General features: G+C 36.8%; 1 protein-coding gene across 1 annotated transcript in view; it reads left to right on the top strand.

Moving 5' to 3' along the window:
• LOC121732772 (unconventional myosin-XV) overlaps positions 1 to 14054 on the top strand; it is a 106524-nt gene that overhangs the window by 57950 nt on the left and 34520 nt on the right. Inside the window, exons 20-22 of the mRNA XM_042122741.1 lie at positions 132 to 286; positions 571 to 811; positions 1080 to 1255. Of these exons, the coding sequence (XP_041978675.1) occupies positions 132 to 286; positions 571 to 811; positions 1080 to 1255 (572 nt within the window). The remainder of the gene's footprint in view (positions 1 to 131; positions 287 to 570; positions 812 to 1079; positions 1256 to 14054) is intronic.

Raw genomic sequence — 14054 nt, 5'->3', positions numbered from 1 at the left:
AAAGGCTTTTTTTCTATTAAAAAGTAATCTAAAATATCGGTGACGGAATCGTCAAGTCTTTAAGCGGCTATTTTGGTTTCTTCTGTCTCTTTCTTACCAACTATATTTACATATTGCTATCTCTTTCGTAGGGGACGTACCGGCACCAGCCGCGCTTTTACCATCAGCAGATCGCGCCTTTATCACGTACGCCCGAGTGCCGTGGAAGATCAGAGTGAGGAAAGAAGTATTTACACCATTAGAAAATTACAACGACCCCGCCATATTGGATCTGTTGTATGCCCAAGTAAGTTATGAAACACAAATATTAGCATAATGTATTAGGGATTCATAATGCCACATTAATTTCTGAATTGTATTTTTTGTGCTTTTGCTAAAATATTTTTTTAAATGTGACATAGAACAGATTCACCGTCAATTATAAATACAAAACTACTTTGAAATTGGCTAATTAATGTTTTGTTAAAACAATGACAATGCTTACTTTTTCTTGTATACCTTTTTAATAAGCATCAAAATTATTTTTATGTTTGCCAAACTCTTTTATAAATTTTATCTATTTTAAACCAGATCGTATACGACATAACATCAACGGCGCCATCTATACGCATGACGGCGAGCGAGAAACGCGCGGGCGCCGCGTGGCTGCGGTCACAGAACGGCCCCGTACGCGCTGCGACCAAACGCCAGGCCGTCGAAATGGCCAGAGAGTGGCCCTTCTACTTCGCTAGACTGTTCACTGCTAGACTACCACCAGGGGAAAATGCCGTGTTAGCCGTCTCACATAACGCTGTCACTATTGGTGTTAAAGGTAAAGGACACTTCCTTTTTAAGGCGAGACCGCACTAACGCGACGTGGATGCGGTCAGACGGACAAATCCCTCCACCGACCCATGGCCCTATCAGCCGTTCGTGGCTAGCAAAATCATAGGAATGCGGCAGGACGACAGACAAGTAAATGAAATGTGACTGATATTGCTGCAACACAGCTTTGTGGCTTAAAAACGTCACTCCGTCCGACGACATAACGCTTCAAAGCAATTCGCTGTAATTCGCTTTAACTAATCCATTTGTTGCAGGTCCCGGCGGCATGTGCGTGCGGCGTTCGCTACCGCTGAGCGGTCTGCGCGCGAACGCGGCGGCGCCGGGCGCACTACAGCTGACGCCCGCTCGCGACGCGCCGCTGACGTTGCACGTGCCGCTCGCCGCGCACGCGCACGCGCTCATCGCCGAGTTCGCGCTGCAACACTCGCAGGTATGTAGTAGAAAATGTAAAGTAATTACTTAATAGAGCTGTATGTGAACTGGATTTGTCCGAAATACGTTAGTCATGTATCACTGATGAATTAAGATACTTAATAATTAATTGGCCGCAACAGTGTCCTACAATTTGCAGTTTGATAACAATAGACCTAATAGAAATCCTAGACAGCATGAATCGACGCACGTTCACACAACCCTCTTTTAAGTACTTAGATGTGTTTTATCGTTGTGTTTTGCAGGATTTTATGTAATGTATTTACATAATGACGCCTGTGGCGCCGCCTGTGTCATTGTGTAATCATGTAACATGATTTACAGGGAATTTTCAAAACATTAATGTTAGTATTAAATTTTATTTTGATTACTCAAACTATGTATATATATTAACGAAGAATCCTAAAAGCAGGCCTCTGTCTCAAATATTTGTTTGAAGACGTAATGTTTATTGTTCATACTTATTAAGGGGGACTAATGGGTTTATAAGTTTGCGTTTAAGGTTTTGGATAGCAAGCAATTTTGTGGTAACTATCCTCCCAATAGTAAAATAACTATGTCAAAATTATAAACATTACTTTAATGAAAGATTAATTAATTTAACGAGTACTATTTTGATGGGAGTCAGAGGTCAAGAATCCCCCCTGCTCAGACCGCACCTGCAGCTGCTAATAAATACAGGTTTTAGGTTAATGATTAATACAGGATGTCATTTGAATAGCCTGAGCATTTGCATTGAGGTCAAGTCAAATTGGTGGCTTTATAAGGTGTGGTATAGCCACATAACTATCATAACATAGGGTCATTTTTATTTGGTATAACAGGTAGTTTTTATTTGCTGGTTAGCAGCCAATAGGAGGTATTTATGATTATAGTTTTTTGTTGCTTTTTTGTAGTAAGTATAGTCTAGAATCTAGATGAAATCTTAGGTTGTTTTGTGTAACTATATACAAAAACCAAACAGCAAATCGAGGCACAAAACTTCATAATATAATAAAATGTCAAAATGTGCATAAAATTTTGTTGCCAGCCACGCCATTTAGAATAAGTATACTTCAATAGTCATTTCATTAAAACTTATTCAAACAATCCAATTGAAAGTGTGGCAATATTAATCGATTTTTTAATAACTGGCAATACATTTTAGCACCGACGAATATATTTTCCGCCTTTGTCGGCGATTTCTCATTTGAGTAGTATATTATGGCGCATAATAATGTTTAAGTGTGTCAGGCAATCATGCTCGAAATAATTAATTTACCTCATGTCATAAGTTATACAATATGGCTTTAATGTCATGACTTTCACACGGTATTTTGAACTTTAAATCTCACATTATAAGGTTTAATTTACTATGTTCTAGTCGTGATGATTCAGCATAGTATGAGAGGTTCTTCCTGCATTTTTTTCATAACTTATTGATTGTTACGAAATGTAGCTATAGAAATTTGCTCTTGTGTCATCGGTGGGTCGGGCTGTGGGATTTTGAGGCAATATTCGTCTTTTCACCAACTTCTAAAAGAGGGAAGTATCAATTTGTTTTTTTTTTTTACATAAAATTAAGCCAAGCCAAAGATGCTCAAATTCTTTTACTCAATTCTTATTTACTATTATTGTATAAACAAAAATAGTCATGGAAAAAATATATTGATTTCTTACCAATACTCAATAATTATATTTATTATGAGGCCTAAAGGCAATATACAAATACATCGAGTTTAATGTTATGGTACATTGAGGCAACTTCACATTGGAGTATGATTGACAAAGGTTATTATTAATGTGTAGAGCGGCATATTATCGATGATTGCCTATACGATCGACATCGAATGTCATTTCTGTATACTGCAAACAGCTATGCAATCAATGCTATTTATCATTGACAACGTGAAGAAGGCCCTTTAAACTCAATTACACGCACGATTCTCGATAATCGAATCGCGGAAAACATCGATTTAAATAAAAATAAATCATTGTTCTAACTACACACATCGTTAATTCCATTATTATATTTTATAATTATCAGTTAATACGCGTATCTGATTACAGAACGTAGCCAATTAAGAGAATACTCTATTATAACTATTTAGTTAACGGTCAAATACATTGGTTGTCAACCTTTTCATAAAATTTATGAATTTTCATTTAAAGTCAATCGACACTCACATTACAAATTCGAAAATGTGTCTTTCTGTATTCACACTTTAATCGCTGAACCGATTTGATGAAATCTGGTAATAACGTTAACGATGATAGTTTTTGTCTGGAAAATTGCACGGTTCCCGCGCTGTAATCGCGAATTTCTGTTCAAGGAAATTGTAAGCAACGCCTCGGAAATAGTGTAGAGTCATATAAAAGTTTTAACCCACTTTCAAAAGATGATTAAAAAGCTATAAATACTGTCTCTTTTCGTAACATTAAAAATAAACTCTGGTGATATGTAAATTGCGAGCTAATTTCTAAAGCGACCTTAATTCAATTAACTCCATCCAAATCTCCAAGTAACATCCATACTTCCATACAAATATTATAAATGCGAAAGTGTGTCTGTCTGTCTGTTACCTCTTCACACCAATCAATTTGGTTTGGAGATACTTTAATCCCGAGAAAGGACAAAGGGGACGGGACCGTACCTTTTTTACTTTGTCCGTAAAAAAGGTATGGTTCCCGCGCGATAAACGATATTTTGGCGCAACGGAGTTGCGGGCGTGATCTAGTTACCCTGTAGACAATAACCAGTCTATCTGTACCTACTATTTATGTAGACTACAGAGCTAACTAGTAACTACTCATTGAAACTATGAAATGAATTATTTATCAACTATCTCTACATAGCTATTAGAGTACTTGCAGGGAAATGTTGGGAACATCTGGGCGGGCCGTTATACTGACCGCGAAGAATCTAGATCCAGCAGCTGGCGTGCGAGCACTAGATTAGATACCTGGAGATACCTAGCTATCGCCTGACTGTATACTATGTTCATTGTTCAACCGTTGACTTGTAAGTTGTAACGTTACAAGGGAAGTGACGATAGAGGTCAAGTCTTCTTCTTAATAAAAAAAGGGGTCAGAAACACAAAAAATGTTTAAAAGAAACACAAAAACTTGATCATAATGCCCCCGACGCACTGAAAAACGCTTAGCTTTTGTTATCTCTGTGTTTCTAATCTATTAAATAATATAAATTTAAGTATGTAAATTAATACGATTATGTGTTTTTAAATCTTCCATTAGTTATGCATAGAGCTACTTCAGAGACATAAAACGAATTAATACCAAAAATAATTGCACTTACAAAAGGAATGTAGAAAATTATATTAAATAAATTAACATGACATAAAACTTATAAAAGTTTAAGTAAGATTATAAGACCTTTTTGTACCACATTTATGCAATAAATCATTAATTCATTCATTCAACCATTACTCGTTAGTTGTTACTAGTTACTACTCATGTATCTGTTAGAACGAGCAATAAAATTTAACATTATAAACCAACAAATTAAACAATGAGGCCCACAATTAGTCACAACAAAAGGTTTCAGCGACAGGATCAAATCGAACACATGAGCGGAACGACAAATGTATACTATCGCTAATGAAATTATGCCGCGCCGTCCCCGCGCTCAGTAGTGAGTGTACCGCGTGCGCGCGCGCACCATGCAGCGCCCGCGCCTCACAGCAGCCATGAGGGACAACTGGCGCCATCTACAGCGAGTCTACGGAGTAGAGACCGATGATGAGTACTCCCAGACCCCGCCCAGACGAGCTCCTAGCCTGGACTCCTTGATCAATTCATCAGAAGGAGCGGCGTCCAGCGCGGATGCCTCGGCGCAGGAGGACTCCGACTCCGGCGCCGATACGCGAGACCCAGAACCGATCAGGAAGGACCGGAAGAAGTGCACCCAGACTCACTCGTCGTCGTCGTCACACATGGAGACGATACACGAGGAGACCACGGAACCCAAAGTGTCTGTGAAAGAGATCCTCGCGCGGTTCGAGAACCTCACCGATAAGGATTGCTTCTTCCAGGTATTTGGTCATAAATAAATAGGTCAAAAATGCAAATGATAGAGAAAGATAGTAGATGAAAGCAGCTAAGATGCACAAAAACCTTCTTAGTGAAAAGTTTAATCAATCTCTCTCCTCTTAAAAGGCCGGGAACGCACCTGCAGCTCTTCTAATGTTGCGAGTGTCCATAGGCGATGGTAGTTGCTTTCCAGTGACCCGTTTGCTCGTTTGTCCCCTTTTTTATAAAAAAATGTTATATCTATGTTTTCAACCCTGTCCAAAGCATAACGTCACAACTCACATGACGACTGAAGAATGGGAGTTAAAAATGTATCTGCTGCACTCAGAGACATTTTATGATGATTAAACATCAATTCAACGAAGACTTTGACAGATAATGTATGAGGCTTACGTCAAAGTCTTAATTTAATTACAATTATTAAGTAATAATTATTCGTCTCTGAGTGTAAGAGTTAAACGAGGAAAAAGAAGAACTGTTTTAAGAGACTGTAAAATGTCCTAAAGCGCACTCAAAATAATTATTAGTCATCGAGACTTAACACAAAAAACGACAGAGAATGTTTTTGTATGAAAAAGAAAGTTAACAAAAATAGGGGTCAGTATGAAAATAATAATGAATAATAAATTACTTACTTACATGAAAACAAAATAATCTACTTCGCTGTTAAAGTTTCGAATTTCACATACACATAGGCCTTAATTCTAGTATTACGTAAATTATGTCTAGTATTTGGCAAAGCTATGAATTAAAAACTAGTTTTTATCTTCAAAATGGTGTCTAGTTTTTCTGTAATAATAACGTAAAATGACTACTCTTACAAGTCTTTTAAGCTTGCAAGTCGCAAGTCATAACTTTCAATACCTTTCACGCTTATCATTAGACTTATAAGTATTTTGTTGATAAAAGAAACCGAAAGTCTCTATACATACTTTGAAGAGGTGCTATGTCTAGTGCCTACAAATAACTAAGCAGAAATAAATAATCATAGAAGTTGCCCCTCGCAACTCCGTAGCGCCAATATTTGTTTATCGCGCGGAAACCGTACATTTTTCTTTGGACACAAGTTCTTTCCCGAGACTCCATACTAAATTTCAGCAAAATCGGTTCAGTGGTTTGGCCGTGAAGAGGTAACAGAAAGACACTTTCGCGTAATATTAGTATGAAATATGGATGTATCCTTTTCGGGAATTCCAAGTTACTCCATACAAACATCAAAATCGGCTTAGCTGATTGAGCGTAAAGTAGACTCAATGTCCTAGACCCACCTGTTACACATCTGTTATAGTCCGTCAAGAAAGTGAAGAAATTAAAAAGTGGCAACAACGTAGTGTCATCCCTTTTTCCTTAGATTGATTTGAAAGGGATGACACTACGATGTTGCCACTTTTTAATTTCTTCACTTTCTTGACAGACTACGCAAATTGTAAAGGTAGTCTATGTTACCCGAGCCTATTGACATTTCCCATAACGCTTTACACTTGCATATCGCTGTGCTGGCACTTATATTATTAGTATGGATTATTATCAGACTTGCTGCTGTATAAGAATGTGGTATTTGCGAAGTTTATGTCATGATTGAAAATTGTTGTATACATAATGTTACATAGATCAATGATCACTCGATCACGAGCGAAGCCTGGTCAAGGATCACTTGTTTTTCTACTACATTATACCTAACTAAAGTGTTGTTACTAAATTCCTTGATGTTATATAAGAAGACTAGCTTTTAGGTACTATATACGACGTTCGAAGACTAAAATCGAAAATTATTCTTATAGCTTTCTTCTTTTCTACCCCCAATTGAGATAATAAAGAGTAGGACTCTATATTTCTATAATCGGCGTTAAAGAGATTAGTTCCAAAAAAACATTAATTGTACAAAATATTGTATTCAAAAGACTCACTCAAAGTAATAAGTTATGCCGGTATATTTAATTAATACAACCAAAATGATAGAAAATTAATAGAATGACATTTAAAAAACAAATGCAAAATATTTGAGAAATGACATGATATCCATTAGAGGCTAGAGCTGTATCTTGTAAGAATTGGAATTTGATTAGAATCAAAACCGGTAGCATCTCTGACGACAAAACTAGAATAAAATCAACAGTATAATGAATCTTAATGAAAATGCAAACAAGAAATGTTAATTCTTCTTGACCATTTTCATAAAGTGATAAACCTATATATTTTAATATTCATAATAAAACATCTCTAGTAATGAAAGGTTTTATTTATGTTTTCTTTTATGTATTGGTCAACATTTTGCGTGAATTTTAAATTAATAATTGCAGTATATTCAAATGAAGTTAAGTGCCATTCCATTGATTCTGTAGAAAAAAAGAAATCAAACATTAATTATCTTTTTAGAATACGTACAGAAAAGGAAGAGAGCATCATTTTATAGAGAAGTTTACTCGCAGAAATTAACCGCCGTATTCAGAGACATTTAATTACGATTAACCTTCAATTAAATGAAGAGTTTGACAGATAATGTATGGGGCTTATATCAAAATTTTGAATTAATTACAATTAAGTAATAAATGTTCCACTCTGAGTGCGGCAGTAACTTGTCACCAACCATCACAAATATTCCTCAGAACGATGCGGTTCGTTAACTTCTGCGTATTATAGAACTGTCATAGACAGTATTCTTCAAACTAAAATTAAATATTAATTTAATTTATTTGGAATCAAAACATTTGTTTTGGTTTTTTTTTTGCTTTACACAAATTTATCATAGGTAAGACGTCAATTACGAAGACGCAGAAGGAAGTCATTGTGTCGGGGTTCTCACGGTATTGTGATGAATGTGGGTACTTCCCAATTGGATGAGCAGTCAATGGGATTAGGCTGTGTTCATCTTCATACGGAACTAGTTATAAGGGCATGTTCATACGATACGTCTATGACAAGAGGTGATTTTTAAGTAATTTCCAAAAAGGAGGAGATTATATGTTCGGCTGTGAATATTTTATACTGAACAACATGTTTAATTTCGTAAATTCTTCAAAGATTTGGCGTCAATTTGAATATGTATTTTTATGATATGGTTATATCCAGGGAAATGGTTGGCTTAAAATCCTAATCTTCGTTTTAATCCCAGTAAAAAGAGGGTCGATTAAAATGGAGTTTTACGTTGTACGTAAACTGAGAGTAAAAACTAGGGCTGCATTAACTCTAGATTCAATCAAGACATGATTTAGATATCATTCAAATCATGACATTTAATATGATGATGTTTTGTGGCTCGTTTCGTGTTTCAAACCATAGATAATACTATGAACATGAACAATGTCGGTTAAATCGGCAATATGATATTGTAAGTACCGCTACAGTTATAAATCCTATTATGCTCACTTAGCGATGGTCTGTCAGTGACTGGCAAAATGTCGCACTCAATTTGCTCGCACCGTTACTCGCGCAGTGTGTACGCGCCTTAAGTTAAGTATACTGCTCTACATATCTCAATTATTATTAAGTTCATATTACTACTAAAGTATATCAAAACAACGGGGCAAAGAATTCCATACAAATGACATCCATACTAATATTATAAATGCGAAAGTGTGTCTGTCTGTCTGTGACCACTTTACGACCAAACCGCTGAACCGATTTTGCTGAAATTTGGCATGGAGAGAGTTTGAGTCCTGGAAAAGGACATAGGATACTACTCATCCCGGAAAAAAATACTGTTCCCGCGCGATTAACTAATTTTGGCGCAACGGAGATGCGCGCGTCATCTAGTTTTTTTATTTATATAAAGTTTTGTGACTCGATTCGTTGCTTGAAACTTCGACATTCGTTCTAAATTTATACGTGGGAGAGCCATGCTTCGGCACGAATGGGCCGGCTCGACAGGAGAAATACCAAGTTCTCACAGAAAAGCGGCGTGAAACAGCGCTTGCGCTGTGTTTCGCCGAGTGAGTGAGTTTACCGGAGGCCCAATCCCCTTCCCTACCCTCCCCTATTACCTTCCCCTCCCATCCCTACCCTCCTTTATTACCCTATTCCCTCTTAAAAGGCCGGCAACGCACCTGCAGCTCTTCTGATGCTGCGAGTGTCCATGGGCGACGGAAGTTGCTTTCCATCAGGTGACCCGTTTGCTCGTTTGCCCCCTTATTTCATAAAAAAAAAAAATTAACTGTACATTTTCCATTATAAAAACTATCCTATTTCGTTTCCCGGGGCTTAAAGTATCTTCATACCAAACATCAAAATCGATTTCACTTAGGAGGATAGGAGTGACAAACTGGCAGGCATATTTTCACATCTACCTATAATAACTTAATTTTAATATTAACTGATATAATTGTATTAGTTTACCTAATAATTAAAATTATTAGGTAAACTAATACAATTATAATATCAGTTAATAACTGGATTAAAGTTAATTAAACTAAAACGTTTTCTATATAATTTAACGATGTGTTGAGACGTCCGACATAGGATATCCTCTCCTCACATCCAGACATTATATTTTACTGTTATTATTCTTGACTGTTGATATTTTTGATGTTTCTAATATTAGTAAAGCAGTGATTTTCAACATGCGGGTCGCGACCCGTGGAGGGGGGTCGCCAGAGAACAATTTCAGTGAAGAAAAACAATAAAAATTAAAAAACCATTAACAAAAGCATGTATTCATACCATGATTGTTGCATGATGCATCATAAAAAAGATTGAAACTTTGAACACTGTAAGGCGATATCAAAGAAATTAATATGGTGGAAATACGTTATTTAGTCGCGTTATATTAACTATGTAATTAGTGGACACATTAAAATTGATAGGCTTGACATAACCCGACCAAATTACGTAAGTGCAGCAGCGAATCAATTTCTCAGATAGTACCTATTGAAGTCAATCAATCAACAAAGAAATGGTTACATGTGACAACTTTCATCATGTACTTTCGTGGTGTCAGATACTTCCTCCCATTGTTGTAATTAAATGTGCTAACTGTTACGTCACACAATATATTGTTGTATTGTATTGGACGTGTGATTTTAGGGTTATATCAGGCCTCTGTAGGCACTGAATTGGTAAAAAAATATAAGTTATCTACTTATATTTTTTTCAAGATCTTAGATCAATCGGCGAAGATGCGGCCAGCTTCTTACATAAATCTTCTAATCTATAATATAAAAATGAGTCTCTGAATGTGTTGCTAAGCGCAAAACTCGAGAACGGCTGAAAGGATTGGGCTAATTTTAGTCTTAAAATATTCGTAGAAGTCCAGGGAAGGTTTTTAAGTGACACGAAGTTCACCGGGACAGCTAGCTTAAAATATAAAACCAGATGATGCCCGCAACTTAGTTGAGCCAAACAACTTGAACCGTACTGTTTACCGGGATAAAAAGCATCCTATGCCCTTTCCCGGGACTCCAAGTATATCCAACTTCAGTAAAATCGTTTCAGCCATTTGGGCGTAAAGAGGTGAATAAGTAATTAAGAGAGACAAACACTTTCGCACTTATATTATCAGTATAGATTCTCGTGACGTACTCCAAACTTCTCTGAAATCCTCTGGAATATAGTTGTTCATTGCAGAAAAAAATCAGAAAGCGTACACTTTTGAATCACGCCTATCGTCTGAATGTACTGTCAGAGAAGTTGATTCATAGGCAGATGGCGGACCTACGTAATTTGGTAGCGTTATGTCCAACCCAGACAGATCACGACTAATATTGAATTGACATAATCCGACCAAATGACATAGGACAACTCCTCGTTCTATCCGAATATCTTTTGAGGATCTCTAATATTCCTACATTCTTTATAACAAAATAACGCTTGCCGGGTCAGCAACTGACATCATACAATAAATCTGGTTTTGCCAGTTTTTAAGATGGTAATCCTTTACCATCAGTTTTCCCATTACCTCACCATTCTAAAGCGAGAGGCTATAAAAGCATCGCTTTCCATGGTTTTACGGTGTGTTCGGAGATATGTTACCTCTAACAGGAGCTCTATGCCGAATACGTAAGGGTTATTTTAGCCTGGTTGTATAGGGTATAGCTATGTTATATAGTGACGTAATTTAGATAGTCGAATGTACCACAACATAATGATATACAGTAGACTTACTCACAATTCAATACAGAAATAATTAGGTATACGCGCGAAACTGCAATTAGTCAAAATTTAACCCCTCCCTACCTCAATAAAGAGTTCAGACCGCAACGCGACGCGTAGATGCATTTCTAAATTTGTATGGATTTGACAGACTTCATTTGCGTGAGACGTTTTGCAAATCTGTCAATTGTGACCCGAATGCTGCGGCCGCACATCCGTGTATCGTCACGAAGCTTCGTGCTATGAGACGATACCATTGGTGATTGGACGATCTGCGTATATCGTCCAATGGTATCGTCACAAGCACGAAGCTTCGTGGCGATAGACGCATGTGCGGCCGCAGCATAAGAGATATGACGCTTGCGATACCGTGATTTCTAACGTTTGATTTCTAACTTCGCTTTCAAACTTAGTAAATTCAAGTTGTCTGATTCCCTGCTCTCTGTAGTTATCCAACGCGTATATGCGCCCAATTCAAACGATCTAGTATAAAATATATACTACTGTATATTGTTTATTTTGTGTACCATGTACAACGGCGGACAAGCGGAGCGTACTTCCGGTTTCCGTGTGAATATATTGGCCGCTCATCACGATCTCGGCACACGAATACTCTGTTGACATGAATACGGAATGAACTCTACATATTATATACAATGTCCATACTCATTAATATTATAAATATGAAAGTGTGTATGTCTGTCTGTTACCTCTTCACGCCCAAACCGCTCAATCGATTTTGCTGTTTGGTAAGGACAGGGAAAGACATAGCTATGTCTTTACCTGTACTCCTTATCCTAGGATACTAGGACTTTTTAACCCGTAAAAATGTACGTTTCTCCCACGATAAACGAATTTCGCGGAGACGGAGTCGCGAGCATCCACATTTGCATTTTGTTCTTGTTATAATATGCATTTAAACTATTAAATGCATATTTTAACAAGAACAAAACATAATGACAAACGCATGGAAACCCACTGGATAGTGTTCCACATTTCTTTGCTATTCACACCCCCACCACTTTCTCTTCATTTATTTTATTTATGGTACCAGTGTGTATGAATAGAATTTATAATTGGTGTTATTATGAATAGGCTTTAGTATTTTAATGACAGGCTAATATAATAGCAACCATAAGGTTACGTGCCAAAAATGATAAATAACTTTCAGGCTAAGATTACACAATCTATATTCTGACAAAGGCCAAGCTAATTTTTTGTGAGTAGCTATATTTTGATAAGACGAACAACATTTTTATTTTCGAAAAATCTCGAAAGTGGTAGCTAACAGAGATAGAAAGGATTTCATACTTTGACTTGATGGTTCTAAAATGTGGATTGTTTTATTTGTGGGACAAGGTTACTCTTAAATTATATAACTTAAATTAACCTACCAGTATACAAAAAATTTGCTGGTTAGGGTTCCGTTTTAGGGTCCTGTAATCAACCAACTTGGTTGACTACTGTACCCTAAAACGGAACCTGCGAGATACCGAAATAAAACCCAGTGTACTGTAAAATACAGGATGTGAAGCTCTTTCGGCGCTGCTTTTTTCACAGTAAACTCTACCCAAAGCACCCATACACACCCTAAAGTATTAACACTTAGTTTTGTTACACTCTGTATACGTATAGTGTATAACTAGTCAGCACTCAAGACGTCATGTGTCCGACACCATATTGTACTGGTATACCACTGGTGAGACAAGTATGACGTATTGACATCCCAACAAAGTCATATACGTCAATACACTGGCGTATATTTCGGAAAAAATCAATAGTAGAACATCGATTCTTGACCTAACCTGAGTCAACCATTCTCTTTCCATAATTTTACGATAACGTAGAGCCTCTAGCCAATTCGTTTTGTTTATCACTTTTTTATAGAATCGCCGATCAAAATGTATGGAATGGACATGTCATGAGTCGAATGTCGACTTCATATTATCGAACGCTCATGTCAATTCCATACTTTTTTGATCGACGATTCTATGAAGAAGCGATAAAGAAAACGTGTTGGCTAAGCCCTGTATTTATTGACACTGTCGACACATGTAGACGAGTGACGTATCCACTTTCTACGTCGGCCGGAATCGCGGGAACCGCCGATTTCCGGACTTTTGTCAGTCATCGGTTCCTAATAACTGATAAGTGCGGGCAAATTATACCACCGGCTTCCTATTTCATATTACATGGTAATCATCATCTACCGTTATATGTTTGTTTAACTACTGTAAGTTTAACTTAATTTGTAGCTTACTTATCTGGGAACTATGTTTACACGTTTTTTTTTTGCATTACTTTTAAAAGTTTATCTTTCTTTATTTTTTAAGCATCGTCCACTTTCATCGTAAAGCCCACATCTTTAATTTATTGATTGATATCTGCTTTCTGCAATGTTTGTCATGAGTTTACACATCCAAGAGTGTTTTTGACTGGCTAACGTCATCTTATATATAAAATTCTCGTGTCACAATGTTAGAAACCCTATTCCTCCGAAACGGCTTTACTGATTTTTACCAAAGAATCATGGCCAAATTTGTATAGGAGCTGGACTCGACTTTTATTTTTGATGTCCCAAAATAAAATATAGTTAGATTTGGTTGTTCTTATGCTCTAAACATAATTCCGTTTGAGAATTATGTCTAAATAGCCACGATTTTTTTATAATAATTAATAACGTT

The sequence above is a fragment of the Aricia agestis genome, chromosome 12 (genome assembly GCF_905147365.1).
Source record: "Aricia agestis chromosome 12, ilAriAges1.1, whole genome shotgun sequence".
Taxonomy (NCBI): Eukaryota; Metazoa; Arthropoda; class Insecta; order Lepidoptera; family Lycaenidae; genus Aricia; species Aricia agestis.
The sequence above is the reverse complement of the archived record's forward strand: the minus strand, read 5'-3'. Positions and strand labels throughout refer to the sequence as shown.